The sequence below is a fragment of the Bos taurus genome, chromosome 1 (assembly GCF_002263795.3).
Source record: "Bos taurus isolate L1 Dominette 01449 registration number 42190680 breed Hereford chromosome 1, ARS-UCD2.0, whole genome shotgun sequence".
NCBI lineage: Eukaryota > Metazoa > Chordata > Mammalia > Artiodactyla > Bovidae > Bos > Bos taurus.
In genome coordinates this window covers 19,437,543-19,462,369 of record NC_037328.1, presented here as the reverse complement: position 1 = coordinate 19,462,369, position 24,827 = coordinate 19,437,543, and the positions used below count along the sequence as shown (strand labels likewise).

At 37.7% G+C, this 24,827-nt stretch overlaps 1 protein-coding gene across 3 annotated transcripts in view; it reads left to right on the top strand.

The window, feature by feature from the left end:
- Positions 1-24,787, top strand: part of CXADR (CXADR Ig-like cell adhesion molecule) — a 64,779-nt gene extending 39,992 nt beyond the window's left edge. The window contains exons 6-8 of one of the 3 annotated variants that reach the window (XM_010800939.4): positions 727-865; positions 1,930-2,113; positions 24,469-24,787. In XM_010800939.4, the coding sequence (XP_010799241.1) occupies positions 727-865; positions 1,930-2,113; positions 24,469-24,510 (365 nt within the window). In that variant the 3' untranslated portion in view covers positions 24,511-24,787. 3 annotated transcript variants of the gene reach the window in all.
- The last annotated feature ends 40 nt before the right edge of the window (positions 24,788-24,827 follow it).

The window sequence follows — 24,827 nt, the reverse complement described above, 5'->3', positions numbered from 1 at the left end:
CTTCGGTTCCATCAGCAAGTGTGTGTGATGGGCAGTGGCATGCTGCCTTTGAGCAAAGCACTCTGGCTTGGTTACTCGCTTTTTTAAGACATGGAAGGGAAAGAAGTACTACGTTTTATTAATAAAACCTTCATTATTGTAGCACCATTATGGAGGCAAGAGTTGTCAAGTTAATTCTTGTACCATATTTAGCCAATGTAAGTAAGGCGTCCCTGGTGGCTCTACTGGTAAAAAAAATCCGCCTGCCGATGCAGGAGATATAAGAGATGCAGTTCAGTCCTTGGGTTGGGAAGATCCCCTGGAGGAGGGCATGGCAACCCGCTCCAGTATTCTTGCCTGGAAAATCCCATGGACAGAGGAGCCTGGCGGTCCATAGTCCGTGGGGTCGCAAAGAGGTGGACACGACTGAAGTGATTTAGCATGCATGCAACTAAGGACAAATTATTTAGAACATTCTTATGCCAACCTAGCTGTGAATAGTAAAATCTTTCAGAGTGGTTTTATTGTTTTTATCCTTGAAATAGATTATACAGTTCAGAAGAAAGTTCGTTTAGTAGATTTTCCCCCGACCAGAAAAAGCTAGCTAATTTGTCTCTTAAAGTTAATATATGCAATGAAATCAATCTGTTATTGTGTATCATTACCTTAAATATGACTAGGTAAAAAGTATTTTTGTTTTGTGTTGTTTTTACTATTATTTATTTTCTTGTTAACATTTTATTCTAGCTTCAAACAGAGCCGGGACAATTGCAGGAGCTGTTATAGGAACTTTGCTTGCGCTTGTGCTTATTGCTCTTATTGTCTTTTGCTGTCATAAAAAGCGCAGAGAAGAAAAATACGAAAAGGAGGTTCACCATGATATCAGGTAATTAAGTGACACAGGAGTTGACTGATATACTGAATTTATTACGTCATTAAAGCATTAGTTCTCTTAACCATCTGAAGCATTTGGCCGCATGAGGACTGGATGAAAGCTGTAGCTTTTCCCCTTAACACATTTGCAAGCATTTTAATACTTATTTCAAGTGTGTGGAGCCAACTAACCTCTCCCCTACTTGGTGCCCTACTTTAAGAACCACTGCTGAATGGTTATCTCAAGGCTATTTGCCTTCTCCCATTAAAGTACAGGCATGCAGTTTTCAAGAAATGAAGATGTTAAGGTTGGTTAGTTTGTTTTTTAAACGTCTGATTGTATCTAGTGACGTAGCTAGTTAATAGATCTATTGGTAATGTGATTTACTTTTTTAAAAATATTCTAAACCAGTAGATCTTAACTAGAAGTGAATTATAACATTGAATTATAGATCTTGTAAGAATAACAACATATGACCAAAGTAACACCCAGAAAATTGACATTTGCTGAGTCTGGGGTGGGGTCTGGCACTTTTCTTTTTGAAGTGTACCAGAAGTGACTCAGATATATATTCTATGTCAGTGCTTATTATGAAAATTCTTATGCCTGCTTCTCAGTTTTTGCAAACTTAAATCTGCTAAGTTTTCAGCTGAAGTCTTAGATGAGTAGCTTTCATAATAAAAACAATATTTTATCTTTTTTTTTTTTTGGTTGAAATATCTGTCAGTTTATTGACTATGGAGTATTACACGACTATAACTAGGTTATCTAGATCAGTGATACTAGAATATGAAAACATTTGAGGTTTGTTCTTTGTGAGACAACATTATAGAGTCATGCATTTTTGTAAAACCCACATTTCGTTGTGTGTGAAGATGGAAACTCTGTATTGATAAACTCGGGCCAAACACACAGTTGCTGACATTATGCCTTCCTGTGCTTGTTTTCTGTGTGTCACTTGCACTGTTACACACCTGATGCTTAAATAGCGGCTCTTCCCTCATCCCTACCCATGATTCACAGCTCACATAGTCTAAGATTTTTTAGAAACGTTCTTTGGGATCTTCGCTTTCTAGAGAAGACGTGCCTCCTCCCAAGAGCCGTACGTCCACTGCCAGAAGCTACATCGGCAGCAATCACTCATCCCTGGGATCCATGTCCCCGTCCAACATGGAAGGATATTCCAAGACTCAGTACAACCAGGTGCCAAGCGAGGACTTGGAACGCGCTCCTCAGAGTCCGACGCTCCCACCCGCCAAGGTAGCGGCCCCTAATCTCAGTAGGATGGGGGCGGTGCCTGTGATGATTCCAGCGCAGAGCAAGGACGGGTCCATAGTGTAGAGCCTCTGTGCCCGTCACCCATGCTGTCCTCTGGAAATATGAACATCCGTACATTTTGCTACCAGCCTCAAAATAGGTGAAAAAAGAAAAGCTAACCAAAAACTGTAAGAAAAAACATCAAAAAGTTTTGTTTGGTTATACTGAAATAGTAAAGGCATTGAAGTTCTGAGGAGATTCACTATCTAAATAATATTTCCTTTAAGAGCTTGACTTTATAGGTTTCTGAATATCAATACTTAAGTCAGATGTGGCACTTTGAATATGAAATCAGAGGTGAAGAAAGAAATTGGTGAACTTTGGTGCACACCAAGTTGATACTTGAATCATCTGAAATTTCTGCCATTGTCTTCAGATTGCTTTTTTTCCACGTAATTTATGTGACCCGATAGTGTTCCCCTAACCCCTCAAAATCGGTAAAGAAAGATTCATGGCAAAAAGACTTAGATGCATTTATGTTTGTTCTTGTTTTCACTTCTTTGAAAGCTTTGTGTTTGAAATGTCTCTAATAACTAGGAAACACTACAGGGTTCTAGAAATCACCTAGTTCCGTGTCATTCATAAGCCTTGGATATGAAATGACTTCTTAAGTATTTAATGGATAGATTGCTGTGGGTGGCAGGGACATAGTAGGCTCTTTGGTATGCTAAATTAAAGGAGCATTTATCTGATTCGTTTAGAAAATTTGCTGTTACCTGTATACAGTGATGATACTCGTGGTGCAATAGTGAGGAGAGGATGGATTTTGTTGATTAATGTTCCAGTGCCCCGAGGCCTGTGGTGGTCTGCAGAACAGTGGCCTGTTAACAAAAATGTAGAGTATTTTGCAGTTGCCAAGTAAATGCTGGCCCTGCGCTTTAGGTGATATTTTCCTAATAAGAAAAAAAATTATAACTCATTTATTGTTTGGCAATTACAGATTGTCATTCTCTAAATTATTGGTTCTAAATTGAAGAATTTTTTGTTTTCCTGGTTCGGTTCTTTTGTGTTTGTGATGGTGTTGCATAGTATATGTTCTAGAAAGGTAATCTGAAATTTACCCTCTTGAATGCAGTTCCTGGAGGATATTTTCTTCATAGACTTAGAATGATGAACTACATTTTAAACTAGTAAGTGTCCTCTGTCAATTCTGTATTTCAGACTTGGGAGGATGTACAGTTGCTATTGTATGGCCAACATGTCTTGTGTAGTTTCAGAAAATCAAGTTGAGCTTGGAAAAGTTTGTCTTAGTTTTGTGGAAGTGACTTAATCTTTTTAAAAGAAAAAAAGAGAGAGAGAAATGAAAGGAAAAGGAATTAGAAAAATACTCCTACTGCCAAATGTGTTAAATACTGTTTTAGTAGATGAAAGTGAATTTATTGTATTTCCCTTAAGATTGTGAGGGAGTGTGGATTTAGTAGAATGAGCCAACAGTTTCTTTATAGTAATAAGGTCTGCAATAAATTATTTCACTAGCTCTAAAACCTTTTCCCTAGATTTTAGTAGGGAGTTGGTTTCTGTTCATCTCTTTGGGTGCTGTGGTGGTAAATGCTACATTATACATTAATGTTGGCATGTATTTATGATTAGACAGAGTATTGTATACATTTTTTAATGGCAAATTAAAGCTGAATGTGTAATGGATTCGTGTATAGTTTTACATATTTGGAAGCATTTTTAACATAGGTTTTTAACGTTACATAATGTTGCTTTTATACTTACGTTAACATTTTCATCCGTGCCTTTTGGGTAATTTAGTTGTATTATGAATTTCTGGTGCCTATGAGCTAGCTATCACCTGAAAGGTGCTTAGAGGTGAAGGTACTGGTCCTGGAAATGCATCACTGTGATACCTATCTATCTTCATACCTTCAGTCTTGCCTCTTCCTGTTCTTTTTGGATACAAGGTAACTGATTGTGTTACTCATATAAAGTTTTTAAAATGTCAACATCCCCTACACTCTTTGACTGTGTTTCTGATTTTATAATAATAACTATTTTTGAATATCAGAGCTCTGATCTGTTTTATATGAATAAAATATATAAGGTATTATAGAAGTAAATAACCAAGCACAGACATTACTAATAAGAATTTTGGTCCTTCCTGGTCCCAGTTTTGTAATGAAAAGTATGCTATCAGTATAAGTAGAAATCCCTACAAAAAGTGGACATATGTAAGGCTTTCCTTACCTTAGACTTTGTAGTTAATCTGGGGTTTGGCTGTAGAATCTCTTCCAAAAGTGCTTTTCAGGCAAGAATCTTGGAGTGGTTGCCATTTCCTATTCCAGGGGGTCTTCCCTACCCAGGGATCAAATCCACGTCTCTTGCGTGTCTCCTGCGTTGGCAGGTAGATTCTTTACCTCTAGTGCCATCCGGGAAACCCCCCATTGTTTTCTCTTCCCTTAGACTTCGCAGTTAATCTATGATTTGGCTGTAGAGTCTCTTCCAGAATGCTTCCTTCCAATTCAGGTCCATTACCACCTACAGCCTGAGAAACAAGCTCAGGAAAAAAGGCCACTGTCATGACCTCAAGAGACCTGTTAGATGTGGTTGAGTTTAGAGGACAGAACTCAGTTTTCAGTTTTTATCTCCAGCCACTTGTACATTTCAGTGAATCCAAAAGTCAGATAGTACTGGTAACTTCCTAAATAATTCTGACTGAGAGTTTCCACTGAACTAGAGATCAAAGATGTGTTCTAGAATTACTGTTGGTAATCATCAAGCAAGTCAACAAAAGATTATTATTCAAGCATTTTGAAACATCAGTCAAGGACAGCACTGAACCATCAAAGCAAGGCTGTTCTATTCCACTTTGTACCTAAGAGATTGACACCGTATTTTTGAGTTAGTTGGGGTAACTTTAAAAGAAATATAGAGGTTATAATTCTGTATTGTGAATATGTAGGTTACAGGTGTTTGTTTTCATATGGCAACCTTACTAATATTTCCCTGAATGGAGATCAAAAGCAAAATTTATTAAACTGGCCAGTTATTCCAGGCAGATAACCTTTAAATTTGGGCTGTCATGGAGTTGTTACAATGGAAACACAGACTGAGGGTGTCTTATAGGGAGGTTAATTCAAGAAACACGATTAGATTATTGGTATGAAGACATGGTTCTTACTAAAAAGATGATTTTTAGGATTGAGTTCTGGAAATTTGTAGCAGGTGAAGGGGCAGATAAGACAATTTGATTAAATATGAAAAGAATTCATTGCATGAAGTTGGATATCCAGTCCTGTAATGTATGGCTTCTTAACTATTCTGTCTTTCTGTGTGCGTGCAGCATGTAAATTTGAAGTTATATAAACGTTGAAAGTTTTTTTCTAATCTTTTTTCATCTCCATAGTGTTTAAGGCTTTCAGATGGCCTTATTCCAGTGTGCAAAGAAAAAAATTTCATATTTTTTGTGGTTAATGCTTTGATGTGTCATGTAAGGAGTAGTTTGTAGAAAATGTTGGCACAATTTTAACTTTTTAGTGGCTTGTGACATATTATATATATGTGTATATTATATATATCTTTATAATATTTCTGTGTTTAGTAGTAGAAATGTTCTGGGCAAGTTTTAATATTTCAAATGCCTTTGGATATTCTTGCAATAAAGGCGACGTGTTCTGTAGTTAGACCTTTTTTACTCATTTGACACTAAAATGGTTCATAACTGAGCACAAATTCTACCTAATAGAAATAGGAACGAACAATGTATACATTGGTGAATTGTGGTTCTGTTTGTCTTATGAAAGGTAACACCAACACACGTTTGTTGTTTTGGCTTCTCACTGTTAATTAAAATCTAGTTTTGCAAAATATCCTAGTTAATGATTTCAGAGTGTGGTAAATGTCAGTCGAGTTTGGTTTAGACCTCAAACACTAAAAGCTCCAAAGAACTCTGTTTTCTACTAACTTATTTTATGACACAAGCATTGAGAGAGCCACAGTTCACTGATTGTCCTGTTCTCATCCCTAACTGTGAATTGTTGTGACAAATGTACTACTGAGAAGAAATATTTTGACACTTCACACATGCAAGTAGAGAACTGCGAGTGTCAGTTTCAAAAATGATTTTTTTGTATTTCAAGTTTCTGGCTTAAATATCCAATGGTGCAGATTTTGAAATTTGTAAGAACAAAGTTTGGTTTGAAAAAAGCCAAAAACTTGCTCTAGTTTTGTGACTTTGTGTACTTTGAAAATAAAATCAAGAAAGCAATGTTTTGCCTCATGGTGTGGCTTCATTGTGCCTCTTATTTAAAAAAAAAAAAAAAGTCTACTTTATAACGTTTCAATATTACTGTTCTCCCTGCTTTCTTGAGCCAGGGTTTCTTCCCCCGCACCCCCCTTGCATCTTTTATTAAACAAAGTAAAGATCAGAACAATCACACATCAATGAAAACTTATCCATGAAAATTTCTCCAGTCCTGTGCATCTATTTGACAGTGTATAACAATGTTTTTGGGGTTGAAGCCTCCAAACTTCCATGGAGGATCATGTCACAATTATAGTCTAAACTCAAGAGTTTTCAGATACATTGAAAATGTGTGTACAGTGGCTTCCCTGCTGGCCCCGTGGTAAGCCTCCGTGCTTCCCATGCAGGGGGCTTAGGTTCAGTCCCTGGTTGGGGAACTAAAATCCCCCGTGCCCCATGGTATGGCCAAAAAGAAAAATGTTCATGCATATATGTATTAAATACACATACATCTAGTTATGCTTAAAGCCATTTTCATTGACTCTAAACAGTGATTTCAGAAAAAATGGGGTAGTAAAGCTTTTGTAAGAAGATATTTTGAGAAATATTTTGTTTTTACTATAGTTTCTCAACCTTGGCTCTTTTAACATTTGGGGATGGATGATTCTTGGTTGCTGGGGACTATCTGTGCATTGCCGATGTTTAACGGCATTGCTGACCTTTACCTGCAAAATGCCCATAGCTCCTGCCCTCCCCACCAAGAGGTGACAACCAAAAATGTCTTCAGTGTTGCCAAATAGTCACTGGGGTGGGACAAAACCACCCCTGGTTGAGAATCAGTGGTTTATACTAATGTGAAGCTTTCCACTCACATTAAAAGGAGAGCATAGAGTTTGGAGTCAGACATATCTGAGTACCATTTATTACTAGATGCTTTGCTTCACTTCAGTTGCCTGGTGTTTAAAACGGGGATAAAAATACCTGCATCACAGGGGATGTTGAAAGATTTTAAAGAAATAAAATTGATATAACGATGAAAATTCTTTGCATTTATCTCTGTTTGCTGGGATGCTGATAGGGAGGCACAGATTTTCAGAGCATCAAGATTACAGTAATATAGGCTTAGTGAAACTACTAAGTATAATTCAATGCTTTTCATTTAGATCATATTTTAATCATGCATTTCTGAAGGCCAGATCATACTTCTGGATAATTAAGTGCCAAATGGCAAAACTGTTGAAATTGAGACAAAATTTTTGTCTCAAATTTGAGCATGAAATAATTTGTTGTTAAATAAAAATGGTTCAACTCTAAGGTGTAAACAAATGTAATTTCTAAATGTGGCAAAGGCAACTGAAAAAGATCAGGAAGCCAGTGCTAGAAATTCAGCTGTTTTTCTTGCTGGTATTTCTGATGTATAAATCATATTGGATTTGTTGTTTTTCTACTTATATGATTTTTCTAAATTTTTAAACTATTTACAGGGGAAAAAAGTCATCCTAAGATAACTGCAGAGAAAGTAGAATTTCCAGAGTTAATGAAGCACTGAGAAATAAATTTTAGTCCAGTTAACCAAGGACTAGGTTCTCGATCAGTGTGTTTCTTGTTTTAAGTGCTGAGCTTGGAAATTCTAACTCTATTGGAGAATGAGAGCAGGTGAGAAGAAGACACAGGAAATTACAGAGGTGACATCTGATGTTAGCTGCCGAGAAAGTGCTAAAAGCCGTCATTATCTTGACTTTGTCTTTCCCTAAGTCATTTGTTGTCTGTGGTCCTAGCGGATTGGTTGTCTTAAAGTGTAAATCTGATCGTATTGAAATTTAAACCAGATCATCTTAAGCTGATATAGAAGGTCTCTCATGACCACTCCATTTCCCTGTGCTTTATTTTTTGTGCAGTTCTAGGTGCATCTCTGTGATAGCCATACTGCAGAAATAAAGGGCACGGTCTCATAACTTTGTGAACATACCATTTCCTCAACCAGAAAGGAGCCCAGCCTTGTTGATCTGCCCAGTGCATATTTGCCTGCCCGTATCAGCCCACACTCTTGTCTCCTTGGAATCATTTTTCCTATTCACAACCCTGCCCTCAACTCAAGCTAAGCTAGGGGTGCAGGACCCTCAACATTGCCAGTGTGGGTCTTTATGGCACAGAACCTTTTGCATTCTAACTGTTCAGCATGCTCAATATATCTTCTTGATGAGTTTGACTGACTTTTATCCCCAGTTCTTAACTCTAATTTGCATATTGCTTAGTAAATGCCGAATAAATTTTTGGAAGGGACGTTATGGGCATGTGTCATATGTTTCGTAAGACAATTGGCCTGATTTCTTCCAAGAAGGCAGTATCAAGAGAAAAAGGGTGAGTAAGTGTGGTGACGGAAAATTCTGCATAGGGCTTAAAAAGATAACTTGTGCAAATAAAGACTAGGTGAACTGACTCAATAAGAGCCAACACAGAAACAAGCTAGTTATTATACCAACCTAGAGCGGTGGAGAAGCATTGGAGAAATACATTTCTAAAACCCTCCTCAGAGATTCTGAGTAGGTTCAGGTAAGGTCAGTGGGTCTGTGTCTCTCCCAGGTTATTTTCAATAATCACCCAAACTTGGGAACTTCTGAATGGTTTGGAAAACTGTGCAGATGACTGGTGTCCTTGCTACGTCACTTGTGGTAGAATGGTTTTTCTTGAGCTTCACGAACTTTGAGAAGTATTTGAGTCCACCTTCAGTGAGACCAAAAAACTTAAATGCTTTAGATATCATGGCCTAATTTGAATATCAAAATAATATTTCAGAATTTAGGGAAACCTACTTAGGTAAATAAAGCACCATATCTTAGAAGATTTAATTTCTAATGAAAAAAAAATTTTTTAGATGGCATTATGTCAGTTGTTTTCAAGTCTCTGAAAATGATTAGTCTCCCAAACAGACCTGGTCATTTATGATTAATTCTGCGTATAGTTGTATTAGTTTGCTGGGGCTGTCATAACAAAGTACCACAAATTGGGTGACTTAAGAAACAGAAAGTTACTGTCTCACAGTTCTGGAGGCTAAAGGTCTGAGAGCAAGGTTATGGTAGGATTGGTTCCTTTTCCAAAAAAATTTGAAGTATAGTTAGTGGATTTCCAATATTGATTTCAGGTGTACAGCACTGTGATTCAGTATTTTTTTTTTATAGATTATACTCCATTCAAAGTTACTATAAAACAATGGCTGTATATCCATGTGCTGGATGATGAATACTTGTAAGCTTATTTTATACATAATAGTTGGTACCTCTCAATCCCATACCCCTCTCCTCCCCCTCTCTCTGCTGATAACCACAAGTTCTATATTTGTAAGTCTTTTTGTTTTGCACATATATTCACTTGTATTAGTTTTTTATTCCATGTGCAAGTGATATCATACAGTATTGGTCTTTCTCTGACTTAATTCACCAAGTATAATATTCTCCAGGTCCACCCACTTTGATGCAAATGGCAGAATTTCATTCTTTTTAATGGATGAGCAGTATTCCATTTTATATATATATGTGAGGTTTTATATATATATATAAATATATGAAATTTATATATATGGATATAGATATATATATATATGGTGGTGGGTTAGTCATATCCCACTCTTTGCAACCGCATAGACTGTAGCCCACCAGGCTCCTCTGTCCATGGGATTTCCCAGACAAGAATACTTGAGCAGGTTGCCATTTCCTTCTCCACATCTTAATCAATCATCTGTTGATGGGCACTTGGGTTGCTTCCATGTCTTGGCTATTGTAATAGTGCTGTTATGAACATTAGAGTACATTTGTCTTTTCAAATTTGTGTTTTCATTTTGTTTGACTGTATACCCAGGAATGGAATTGTTGGATCACATGACAATTCTATTTTTAGTTTTTGAAAGACTTCCATACTACTCTCGATAGTCAGTCAGTCAGTTCAATCACTCTGTCATGTCCGACTCTTTGTGACCCTGTGGACTGCAGCATGCCAGGCTTCCCTGTCCATCAAGAAGTCCCAGAGCTTGCTTAAGCTCATGTCCATCGAGTTGGTAATGCCGTCCAATCATCTCATCGTCTGTCGTCCCCTTCTCCTGCCTTCAGTCTTTCCCAGCATCAGGGTCTTTTCCAGTGGGTTGTTTCTTTGCATCAGGTGGCCCAAGTATTGGAGCTTCAGCTTCAGCATCAGTCCTTGCAATGAATATTCAGGGTTGATTTCCTTTAGAATTGACTGATCTCCTTGCAGTGCAAGGGACTCTCAAGAGTCTTCTCCAACAGCACAATTCAAAAGCATCAATTCTTCAGAGCTCAGCTTTCTTTATAGTCCAACTCTCACTTCCATACATAACTACTGGAAAAACCATAGCTTTGACTAGACGGACCTTTGTTGGCAAAGTAAGGTCTCTGCTTTTTAATATGCTGTCTAGGTTTGCCACAGCTTTTCTTCTAAGGAGCAAGCGTCTTTAATTTCTTGGCTGCAGTCACCATCTGCAATGATTTTGGAGCCCAAGAAAATAAAGTCTGTCACTGTTTCCATTGTTTCCCTATCTATTTGCCATGAAGTAATGGGACTGGATGCCATGATCTTTGTTTCTTGAATGTTGAGTTTTAAGCTAGCCTTTTCACTCCTCTTTCACTTTCATGGAGAGGCTCTTTAGTTTCTCTTTGCTTTCTGCCATAAGGGTGGTGTCATCTGCATATCTGAGATTATTAATATTTCTTGCAGCAGTCTTGATTCCAACTTGTGCTTCGTCAAGCCTGGCGTTTCATATGATGTACTCTGCATATAAGTTAAATAAGCAGGGTGACAATATACAGCCTTTTCCATAGTAGCTAAATATTTTCATTAGTAGCTGTATCAATTTACATTCCCATCAACAGTATACAAGGGTTCTGTCTTCTCCACATCCTCAGCAACATTCATTTGTAACTTTTCAGTGATAGCCATTCTGACAGGTGTGAGGTAATGTTGTGTTTTTTTTTTTTTTATGTTGTGGTTTTGATTTGCATTTTTGATGATTAGTGATGACCATCATATCATGTGTACCTTTTGGCCATTCGTATGTCTTTAAAAAAGTATCTATTCAGGTTTTCTGCCCATTTAAAAAAATATTTATTTTTAATTGAAAATTAATTAATTTACAAAATTTTGTTGGTTTCTGCCAAACATCAACATGAATCAACCATAAGTATATATATATATCTCCTCCCTCTTGAACTTCCCTCCCATCTCCCTCCCCACCCCACCCTTCTAGGTTGTTAGCCCCTGTTTGGGTTCCCCAAGTCATCCACCAAATTCCCACTGCCTGCCCATTTTTTAATCAGCTTGTTTGTCTGTTTGATATTGAGTTGCATGAACATTTTATATATTTTGGATATTAAACCCTTACCCATTGTATTGTTTGCACATTTCTCTTTTAGTAAGATGTCTTTTTGTTTTGTCGACAGTTTCCTTTGCTGTGCAAGAGCTTTTCAATTTAATTAGGTCCCAGTTGCTCATTTTTGCTTTTGTTTCCTTTGTTTTAGGAGATAGATCCAACAAAATATTACAATTTGTTTCAAAGCGTATTTTCCCTTTCTTTTAGGAGTTTAATGGTTGCTTTCCTTTAGGAGTTTAATGGTTTCTGGTCTTATATTTAGGTCTGTAATTCATTTTTAGTTTAGTTTTCTGTATGGTATGAGAAAATGTTCTAATTTCATTCTTTTACATGTGGCAGTCCAGTTTTCCCAGCACCACTTACTGAAGAGACTGTCTTTTCTCCATTGTGTGTTCTTGCTGCCTTTGTCATAGATTAATTGGCCATAGGTGTGTGGGCTTATTCTGGGTCTTCTGTCCTGTTCCACTTATCTGTTTTTGTGCCAGTACCATATTGTTTTGATTATCATAGCTTTGTAGTATAGTCTGAAGTCAGTGAGCATGATTTCTTCAGCTTTGTTCTTTAGCCTCAAGGTTGCTTTGGCTATTGGGGATCTTTTGTGGTTCCAAATAAATTATAGGATTTTTGTTCTAGTTCTATAAAAAATGTCATGTGTGAAATTATCCTTCAATTGAAAAATATAAAATTTTTAAAAAATGTCATGGGTATTTTGATAGGGATTGCATTGCATTGATAGATTGCCTTGGGTAATATGGACATTTTAACAATATTCCTCCAATCCATGAACATGGAATTTCTTTTCGTTTGGTTGTGTTTTCAGTTTCTTTCATCATTGTCTTATAGTTTCAGAGTATAGGTCTTTCATCGCCTTGGTTAAGTTTATTTCCAGGTATTTTATTCTTTTTGATACAGTGGTAAATGGGATTCGTTTTCCTAAATTCTCTTTGTGATAGTTCATTGTTAGAGTATAGAAAAGCAACACAATTCTGTACATGAACCTTGCATCCTAAAACTTTGGTGAGTTTCTTTCTTAGTTCTCGTAGCTTTCTTGGTGGAGGAGGTCGGTTCCTTCTGATTGTTGTGAGGGAAGTCCTCTCTCCGTGGCTGTGGTTGGCTGTCTTCTCTCTGGGTCACTTCAGGTCACCGTTCCTCTGTGTGTCTGTCACTGTGCCCTAGTTTTCCCTTTTTATAAGGACACCAGTCATTGGATGAAGACCCAACCCTAATGACCTTATTTGAACTAATTGTGTCTTCAACAACCCTATTTTCAAATAAGGTAACATTCTCAGGTACTGGAGATTAGAACAGCAACATACGAATTTGGGGGCACACAATTCTACCCATGACAGTAATGATGATTGGAAATTGTGAAGCAGAACTAATAAAATAGTGGAAGTTGGACAGAATACATTCCCAGAAAGTTTTCCTTTTTTTCTTAGTTGTTAGTGGTATGCTAAAAAAATATCAGCACCTAAGTAACTATGCCAATATAGTTTTTTCATAGTTTTCGGTCTCCCCCATTCTTAACCCAGGAGTATACTATCTTTATTTCAGAGATGGAATGACCATAATACACTATTAACCTCACATCTGCTTGTCAGGTGAAAGAGTCATTGATGAAATGATTATGGATTGTTTTCTTATGAATCTTGCTGACAAGGTGAAACTATTTTTCCAGGGAAATCGATTTTTAAAGTTCTGTATTTCAAGTTGCTAATACAGTTTTTTGTGAAATGAACAGCTTTTTTTTTTTTAATGTTTCAGATAGATAGTGCACATGATATAGAGTGAAATGTAAATCACCTTCTCATTCACGTTTTTCAGTTTCTGTCCTCAGTTTCCTTCAAGAAACATAACAGATTTTTGTTAATTTTTTAAATAAGTAGTTCATTAATGGGGTATAAAATTCATAAGGTATAAGAGCATGTAGTGAGAAGTATGATCAGCTTCTTATTTATCCTTCTAGAAATACTTTATACTTATAGAGATACATGTCTGTATTTTTAATACTTATTTAAAAAAAACTAATAGTAAATGGATTGGCCATAGGGTTATGAGGGGATATTGAGTGGGAAATGGAAACATTGAATCCTGTTTCTATTAGAATTCATTGGAATCTATGCAGGATGATAGTAGGCAGGTGAATCCTGAACCTGGATCTAAATAGAAAACTCAGGGCCAGAGATACAAGTGTGGCAGTCATAAGCATGAAGACAAGAATAGATCATGACAGAGAAATAATAATGGTGGGGATTGGAGCCCTGACTCTTTGAGTGTTTGAAAGTTAAGCTAAAGAGATCAGTTTTTAACATGTTGAGTTTGAGAAGTTTATTATGTGTATTAATGAAGTGTTGGATGGACACATGGATATGTGGATCTAGAGTGTGAGGGGTGGACTGAAAATGGAAGTCATGTGTGTGAAAACTTTGGAGGTTACTCAGGAAGTGAAGTAGGGGACAGTGAGTGACCAGACCAGGCACTTCACTTATGGAACTAGAAAGAAAATGAAGGGGGGAAAAGTGTATGTGTGTGAAAGGTTTGATATTGTGGGAGTCCAATGCTGTCAGCCAGTGGAGAACTAGTATTCCTGGGAACTTCGGAAGAGCTGTTTCAAACCATCTTTCTGTTCCTGTTGAGAAGGTTTTTCTGGTATTTTGAAGAGTTTCTGTTCCTCAGTTTTGGATTTTTATTTTTTAGGGGATTGCTGCTTTAGTTGGAGAGAAAAGTACCCAAGAGGGATCCATTTATTGAACACATTTTATTTGGTATAACAGGCAGTCAGTGTAGGTGTGGGGTGAGGGTGGGGCCTTCAGACAGGGTAATACTATAAAATGAGTTTGGAAGACAACTTGCTTGATTCTATCTGGGTAACCTTAGACAAAACACTTTACCTGTATTCTCCTTTTCCTTAACACTACAATAATAGGACCAACTTTGTGGAATTTTTCTGAAAATGATTAGTCCATCTGAGGCACTTAGGCTAGCACATCGGTGCTCTGTAAGCATTGATTGCTGTCATTATGATTATTACTGTGTTGTAATAACAGTATTTGCCTCATATCTTATGGGATTGGGTGACTGTATCCCTTTCACCAAGACAGTTCTGTCTTTGCCTGTTATCTCACTGTCAATACATACAGCAAGAGATGTTTTGCTCTAGAAAATGTCTCAGTTTGGACAACAAGATCTGCCATTACCCTGCCTTTGACATGTGTCGAGTCATGGTGATGTAGTACTTGGCATGAAGAAAGGAAATGTCTGTGTCCATTTTTTCTGACACTGTTCAATGAAAAGCAACACCAATATATTTACATATAATTAAATTTCCTGTATGTTTAGGTTATTCCTAAAAGTCTAGAACATGCACCAGTACTACTATAATGCGTGGGATTGTCCCATGTGTTACGTAGGAATATTTACCAGTATGGAAAGTAGTGAAGAAGTGTCAGTTCCAAAATTGGTTTAACTCATTACACCTTCTAAATTTGATTTCATCTGACTTAAATGGTGGAATATTTTGAAAAACTCTTTCCTTATTAAGATAGCATGGTAACAACAGTAAATGAGTTGAAAAATAATTTCACCTAAATGACATCACTACCAAAGACCTTTCTGTTCTATTTCTCTTCTAGTATATTTAATATCCCTATTAAAGTAAACGTCCTCTATTTGATTTCTTTCTCCTACGTGATATTGTATCATATTTGTATATCTTCAGTTCAGTTCAGTTGCCTAGTCATGTCCGACTCTCTGTGACCGACTCTCTGTGACCCCATGAATCGCAGCACGCCAGGCCTCCCTGTCCATCACCAACCCCCAGAGTTCACTCAAACTCATGTCCATCGAGTCAGTGATGCCATCCAGCCATCTCATCCTCTGTCGTCCCCTTCTCCTCCTGCCCCCAATCCCTCCCAGCGTCAGAGTCTTTTTCCAGTGAGTCAAGTCTTCACATGAGGTGCCCAAAGTACTGGAGTTTCAGCTTTAGCATCGTTCCTTCCAAAGAACACCCAGGGCTGATCTCCTCTAGAATGGACTAGTTGGATCTCCCTTCAGTCCCAGGGACTCTCAAGAGACTTCTCCAGCACCACAGTTCAAAAGCATCAATTCTTCGGCACTCAGCTTTCTTCACAGTCCAACTCTCACATCCATACATGACCACTGGGAAAACCATAGCCTTGACTAGATGGACTTTTGTTGGCAAAGTAATGGCTCTGCTTTTGAATATGCTATCTAGGTTGGTCATAACTTTTCTTCCAAGGAGTAAGCATCTTTTAATTTCATGGCTGCACTCACCATCTGCAGTGATTTTGGAGCCCCCCAAAATAAAGTCTGACACTGTTTTCACTATTTCCCCATCTATTTGCCATGAAGTGATGGGACCGGATGCCATGATCTTTGTTTTCTGAATGTTGAGCTTTAAGCCAACGTTTTCACTCTCCTCTTTCACTTTCATCAAGAGGCTTTTTAGTTCCTCTTCACTTTGTGCCATAAGGGTGGTCATCTGCATATCTGAGGTTATTGATATTTCTCCCAGCCATCTTGATTCCAGCTTGTGCTTCTTCCAGCCCAGCATTTCTCATGATGTACTCTGCATAGAAGTTAAATAAGCAGGGTGACAATATACAGCCTTGACGTCCTCCTTTTCCTATTTGGAACCAGTCTGTTGTTCCATGTCCAGTTCTAACTGTTGCCTCCTGACCTGCATATAGGTTTCTCAAGAAGCAGGTCAGGTGGTCTGGTATTCCCATCTCTTTCAGAATTTTCCACAGTTTATTGTGATCCACACAGTCAAAGGCTTTGGCATAGTCAATAAACCAGAAATAGATGTTTTTCTGGAACTCTTTTGCTTTTTCCATGACCCAGCAGATGTTGGCAATTTGATGTCTGGTTCCTTTGCCTTTTCTAAAACCAGCTTGAACATCTGGAAGTTCACGGTTCACGTATTGCTGTTGTTAAAAGTATTTATATATATATATATATATATATATATATATATATATCCATTTTAATAGCTGCATGATGTCTCATTAAGATGATCCTCTATAATTCCTTTTTTTCCCCACTTTTGGACCTAGAAGTTACTTCTGGTTTTTTGGTTATATGTAGTTTGATTTGCATTCCTAGAGTCTCCCCCATTCTTTGAGGTATTTCAGAGCATAAGTATTAGAACAGTGGGTTGTTAGGGCAAGTTAAGTTGTGGGATTTAAGTGAAAGTACTGTTGTTTCTTATACAACTAAACTAGATTATTTCACAAGCTTCTTTTTGTGAATGCAAAGCACAGTTTGAGGAACCTGGTAAGGTGAAAAAGTGAAGTTCTGGCCTTTTTAAGCTAAAGGCATATATATATACATTAAATCTGAAAGAAAAAAAAAGGTGGGGGGAGGGTGAAATCACTCAGGAGAGAGTTGTGTGGGATGAGAAGAGGACCCGAATCAGCCCTCTGGAGCACAGCAGACTGAAACAGAAACCATTCTGGGAATGAAGTCATTCATAATGACGGACCAGTTCTGGTGGAATGGTTGTCCCAATCCTTAGTTCTATGGGTTGAAGCATGCATGAAAGCTGAGGAGGATCTAGAAACATAGTTAACATTCAAAACACACCCCACTCAGATTAAATCCTACCAAGTCCAAACTGTTGTTGTTTCTCTTCCCACGATATCCCCACCAGCTCTTGAGATGTCTGATTCATAAGATGCAACTTGAAAGCTATATTAGACTGTTCTTTCAATATTCTTGGCCATGAAGGGAAGGAGGAAGGCAGAGGAAACAGTAACTAGAGTGGGGTAAAGGTTAGCTACTTTGTGAGGCTGCGGAAAAGGAGTCTGGAAAGAGGAAGGGGTCAAAACGGAATGTGGGTAGGATTGAGTTGACGAAATCAAGGAGAACGTCTTCTGAGATTGAGGGGAAAAGTCAGTGAGGTTGGGGGCAGATTTAATAGGATTGTGACTGTGGATGGAATATAATTAGATAGTCTCACTTTTCTCCAGGAAGTAAAGGTGAGGTCATACTCTGGGAGGGTGGGGGGTGGGTGGCTAGGTGGTAAGAGGACTGAGGAAGGAGATGAAATTAGAAAGTTTTGGTTGAAGAATGGGAGAAGGAGGAGGCTAACACACACAGAAAAGGGACCTCAGATAATTCTGAGAGAGCAGATGCAGTTTTGACCATGAATGTGTTATGCCTAGCCTGTTTAGCATCTGGTACTAGAGCTGACTAAAATTAAGTATTCAGTGAAAGCGTGCTTGTATGATTTGTTTCAGCTCTGTTGCTTTTATAAAAAGAAATATCCTTTTCCATTCATTTACTACTTGCTTGGTGAGAACTGGAAGCATCTAACCTCAGGAAGACCTGAAGAGGTGCTTATTGCTCAGTCACTAAGTTATGTCCAACTCTTTGCAATCCCGTGGACTGCAGCACGCCAGGCTTCCCTGTCCTTCACCAACTCCTGGAGGTTGCTCAAACTCATGTCCATCGAGTCAGTGATGCCACCCAACCATCTCATGCTCTGTCTTCCCCCTGCTCTTGCCCTCAATCTTTCCCAGCATCAGAGTCTTTTCTAATGAGTTGGCTCTTTGCATCAGGTGGCCAAAATACTGGAGCTTTCAGTATAAGTCCTTCCAATGAATTTTGACTGCTTTAGATAGAAATAATCTATTTGATATTTGAAGTGAGTAGATGACCATTTCTCTATAGTTAACCTTTGTTCAGACAAAAGTTGATTAAAACTCTCCGATTCAAAGTTAATCTTCTTAAAACACTTCAGTGCACTCCCTTGCTCAAAAGTTTTCCTGGACAATATCTAACTTAAAGTCCACACTCTGCCTACCTTTAAACTTTCACAGCTAGCTCTCCACTGCAACATTTACTCTATGCTTATGCCTGCATATATGTACATGTATATCATGTGTTCATTCACTCAGTTGTGTCCGACTCTTTCCAACCCCATGGACCGAAGCCTGCCAGGCTCCTCTGTCCCTGAAATTCTCCAGGCAGGAATACTGGAGTGTGTTACCATTTCCTCCTCCAGGGGATCTTCCTGACCCAGGGATCAAACCTAGGTCTCCTGCACTGCAGGCTGATCTTTACCAGAGTCACCAAGGAAACTCCACGTATGTGTTTTTTTAAAAAATAATGTTTTATGCACACTTATTTTTTTAATTTAACAAATCCTCTCAGACCATCCTACGTCTATTTATCTATTACATATCATTTATATATCTATATCTATCTAAAATAATCTTATTTTCAAAACTGTATAATATTACTTCAGAGTGCTACACTGTAACTTACTTAACCAGTCTCCAATTGGCCACTTAAGTTGATCCCATCTTTTTGATACAATGAGTAAAATTATAAGTAATATTTGTCTATATATCAGTTTTCTTATGTGCAAATATGTCTTTAAACTTCCAGAAGGGAGAGGTATGAGTAAAGCCTATTTTGAAGCTGTCATTACAATATCTTCTTTAATTAGTGTAGCAGCTTATGCTTGCAACGGATAAGAGTGCTTTACTTATCCCCTTCCAGTTCCTCACCAATACTCTTATCCAGCATTTTTTATCTTTCCTAATCTCTGAGAAGAAAATTTTGTCATGGCTTAAAATTCTATTTCCGTGTAGTTAATTGAGCATCTTTTCCTATGTTTAAAAACCATTTGTGGTTTTGAGAACTATGTTCATATGCTTTGCCCATGTTTCTTTTATATCACAATTCTGCTTATTTGGTGTGTGTATTGTGTGTGTTAGTCACTCAGTCATGTACGACTCTTTGCGACCCCATGGATTGTAGCCCGCCAGGATCTTCTGGCCATGGGATTCTCCAGGCATGAATACAGGAGTGGGTTGCCATTCCCTTCTCCAACCCAGGGATGGAACCCAAGTCTCCCACATTGCAGGCAGATTCTTTACCATCTGAGCGGGAGCTCTTAAATATTACAAAAGATAGCCCTTTGTGATACGAAATGCACTTTTTTTTTCCTTTTACCAGGTTACTCTTTTTCTTTCATTCTGCATATGGTCTTATCCTTTTCTGACCATGTAATCCCAATCCTTTCTAAGCTCTCCTCCTAATCTTTTCCTTCTTGAGATTGTACCCTCCGAGGAAACTGAGGGTTCCGTCTTCACCTGTCTCCTCTCTGTAAGCAGATGTCACTCTTCTCAAAGACAGATCATGTTTACATCTACATGACCAATGCATAGTAGAGTCTCAGTTAAACTTTGTTGATGGAGTAGGAAATGGCAACCCACTCCAGTATTCTTGCCTGGAAAATCCCAGGGACAGAGGAACCTGGTGGGCTACAGACCATGGTATCACAAAGAGTTGGATACCACTGAGCGATTAAGCACATGCACTCAAACTTTGTTGATGATAATTGGAGCAGTTCTGACTATGTTCATATCAATTCATTGCCACAAGTGTACCCATCATTGTGTATTTCTTGGTTTATTTATCCTTGGTTTCTTCAAGTTTATGGAGGTTTTGCCCACAGCAGTTTTATGGAATCAGCACAAACTACTAATGGTGAACATGAGTTATCTTGCACTTGAAGAAGATGTGTTGGTCACGTGTTAGGTCAACTGTCACGTTGGCTACTGGCACTGTGTTCTTTATATGTTGCTAAGTAGGACATTTTTCCTCATGGCGTCCCAGAACTGTCAACAGTGAGAACATTTCTGGAGACCAGTACAGTGACCTTGCAATTCTGAGAGGAGACTGTGATGGTGAAGATCCAGTAGTCCCCCCTTACCGGGCATACAGTCCAAGACCTCCCTTGGACACCTGGATCTGCAGATAATACTGAACCCTATGTTTACTGTGTTTTTCCTACACATACATACCTGTGTTACTGTTTCATTTATAAATAGGCACAGTAAGAGATTAATAACATAATAATAAAGTAGAACAATTACAACAATATGCTATAATAAAATTTATGTGAATGTAATCCCTCTCAAAAATCTTATTGTACAAATTTAATGCCTTTTCCATTTAATTAAATACCTGCCCCCTCTCAGTGGCTATAACTTGGCAGTTTGAAGTGTGACAGCAAAACCAGCACATTTTTTTTCCTTTTTCACAATTTACGGATGAATGATTTATTCTTCCTGTAGATGTTAGCAATCTCAGCAGTTTTTTCTTATTAAGTAAAGTTTTACATTTTCACTTAAAGGAAGCACTTTATGGCTTTTCTTGGGCATATTACAATTACCAGCATCGCTACACTTGTTAGAGCCATCATGAAGTAACACAAAGGGTTACCGGGACACGAATGTTCATCTGATGACTGAGAGGGTCACTAAGTGACTAGCAGGTGGGGTACACAGGACAAAAGGATGCTTCATGTCCCAGGCAGGATGAACAGCATGGTGCAATATTTCATCACACTGCCCAGAACTGTGCAGTTTAAAACTTATGAATTGTTTATTCATAACAGTAATATTAAATGGAAAAATGTTTGAACCATGGTTGACTGCAAGTAAGTGAAACCGTGGAAAGTGACACCATGCAGAGGCCTACTGTGCCAATGATTTGAAACCTTTTGGACAATCAGCCCTCCATCATTCAGTCTCCACCAGCCTTCTGACCTCCAGATAAGGGGGAAGATGATTTATATGTTCACAGAAACAAGAGAACACAAAGCAAGATAATTACATGAAAGGAAATGTAATCTCTGCCTTGCCAACTTAAAGATACAGTCTGTTACATCCAAGACACTGGATAGTAGCCAACAGAACTTGATGAACACATGTTTTTGTAGGTTTCATTTTTTGGTGTGTGATTTTGTAGCATTTTAATTTTCACAATATTATGGGCAAAAGATTTGTAATATAGTTAAGTGATGAAAATTCACATAGCAGTTAAATTTGATAAGTCAAACAACCCCCAAGATATCCTTGGGCTATGTTATCTAATTCAGTATCATTTTATGAGAGGTTCCCTGGTGGCTCAGTGGTAAAGAATCCACCTGACAATGCAGGAGACTCAGGTTCAATCTCTGGGTCTGGAAGATCCCCTAGAATAGGAAATGCCAACTCGATCCAGTATTCTTGCCTGGAAAATTCCATGGACAGAGGAGCCTGGTGGGCTACAGTCCATGGGGTCACAAGGAATTGGACATGACTTAGCAACTAAACAACATCATTTTATGAAAATATCAAGATTCAGAAAGGTTTGGATTTACCAAAGCAAACAGAAATGAAATTCAGGTCTCCTAATTCTATTTTTTTGGCTGTGTGGGCTTCTCTAATTGTTGTGCACTGGTTTAGTTGTGGCATGCATATGAGATCTTAGTTCCCCAACCAGGGTCAAATCCTCTTCCCCTGAATTGCAAGGCAGATTCTCAACTACTGGACCACCAGGAAGTCCTGATATTAGATGACTGACTGTATACTGATACATTTTAAATATTTAAAATGTTTATTGGGTAGATCATTTGTAATGGTTTCCCACCTAAACTTTTTGATTGGCAATCCTAATCATGCTAGGGAGGGTAATTTTACAGTAAATCTGCATGCCAAATCCCTGTAAGAGAGCTTGCATTTTAGTTTTTTCTGTCCAGATTTCACAGTGACTATCGAGCATTCACAAGCTGTCTTTTCAGAATTATTTATGAAATAATTTGATCTTATCAGCTATCAATATCTGATTTTAAATATGGTCTGTATTAACATTGGCAATATTAGGAAACATGAAATATTATTTGACCTTAACTCAGGTGAAAAAATTTAAGTTTACATTTGTCATGTTCCAGTCACTTTAGACAAAGTTTATAAATTTTAAATACTTTTATTTTTAATCAGTAAATTTTATTTCATGTCTTTATATGTGTTTGATGATCAATAAGATTCAAAACCAAAACTTTTTTTTCATTGAATTTAGTGCAACAGTCCTATTTTTCTGTTGAAATTTTACAGCTTATTGACTTGACTCTTAAGAAATTTATCATCTATAGATGATATGTATGTATGTAAATTAAACTGGCAGCTCTGAAACAAATTTGCTCATTTATTTCTGGACTTCAAAGAAATACCTCCCTGCCTGCAACCACCTCCAACAAAGGAGATATATATTTAAATAATGTGGCTAAAAAAAAATTTCCTATAGAGATCAGTAGCTTACAATACAGTATTGTAATTAGTCTCCAATTAAAATAAATAAATTTACATTAAAGCTTCAATAAACAATTATGGACAAATAAAAATAAACCGGGGGGGGGGGGGGAGAGATCGGTAGCTTAATAGCTAATGATAAAGACTGGTTAAATCAATTAAGGTACATAAATATGAATACCATGAAAATATTAAAAATCATGTTTTAGGAAAAAAATCAATGACATAAGAAAATGTTCCACATTTTCAAACTGTGAGACCATAAAATGAGTATATTTCATAACAACAAAACAGGTTTATAAAGTAAAAGCTCTCTCTTTTATATATCCCCATCCACTAAAATAGTAACTCGGCTACTAGATAAAATACTTTGCTAGATAAAATAGTTATCTCAGCTGGAAATATTATAGTTAATTTTGATCATCTCTTTCTTTGTGCTTTTAGGTACTTTTATTTTCCTAAATGAACTATATATTTTTTTTAATTAACAAAAATGATTCCAGTAAAGCCATGTATATAATAACAACTTTGGCATACTTAACATTCTCCATTACAAGTAGCAATTTCTGTATGTAGATGTCTAGGAAAAACAGTGATTTAAACTATAACCACAAATACTTTACCTTGGAGAAGGGAGATTATAATTACAACCTTTAGTTTGGAAGTTGGAAAAAGAACATCTGATGCCCTCTTGTGGCCAATAATTTTGATAAAGTGATTTTCATTGAAATCCAGTCTTAACTAAGAGAATAATACCATAGCTCTGTCGATAAGGGGCTTCCCTGATAGCTCAGTTGGTATACAGTCTGCCTGCAATGCAGGAGATCGTGCCTGGTTCCGATTCCTGGGTTGGGAAGATCCGCTGGAGAAGGGATAGACTACCCACTCCAGTATTCTTGGGCTTCCCTTGTGGCTCAGCTGGTAAAGAATCCACCTGGGTTAGGAAGATACCCTGGAGAAAGGAAAAGGCCACCCACTCCAGTATTCTGGCCTAGAGAATTCCAGGGACTGTTTAGTCCATGGGGTTGAAAAGAGTCAGACACAACTGAGCAACTTTAACTTCACTTCACTTCAGTTGGTAAAGAATCTGCCTGCAGTGCAGGAGACCTGGGTTCAAGCCCTGAATCGGGAAGATGCCCTGAGAAGGAAATGTCAACCCATTCCAGTATTCTTGGCTGGAGTATTCCATGGACTAAGGAGCCTGGCAGGCTACAGTCCATGGTGTCGCCAAAGTTGGACATGACTCTGCAGTTAACTAGCGCTACTGAAGAGCACAGTAACATTGAAACCAGAAGTCTCTGAGGTTTAAAGGTAAATTTTCTGTTGAGATTGCAGACATTTTGAATACCACATACCCTGAGAGCTATGTATCTTTATGATTTGTGCACTTTTCTGGTAGTCTATACTCAACAGAATTTACCAGCAACAGGAATATCTGGAACAGCCAAGGACATCCAATGTTTATTAGCAAGTGTTGATTTTTCTGATCAAATAATTTAGGACTAGAAATTTAAAGATGTGTATAATGAGAAAGTGTAATCATCTTAGTTTTTAAAAATATACCTTCGGGGAAAAAATACAATTTTTTTTTAAATCCAAATTTTTCTATCTCTTTTTGTTTTTGTAGTTCAAGTACACTTACGAGACTGATGGCACTACAGTGGTATAAATACGAAGGACCACTGAAGAATCTGAAGTACTGTACTGTTTGACTTTATTTTAGACCACTAATAAAGACTTTTAAAAATTCCATCGAATAGCTCAGACTGTATGGAAGACGCGGGTTCAATCCCTGGGTCAGGAAGATCCTCTGGAGAAGGAAATTGCAACCCACTCCAGTACTCTTGCCTGGAAAATCCCATGGACGGAGGAGCATGGCAGGCTACAGTCTATGGGGTCGCAAAGAGTCGGATACGACTGAGCGACGTCACTTTCACTTTCACTTTCACTTTAATAAAGACTTTAACGTGTTGAAGAAAAAAAGCA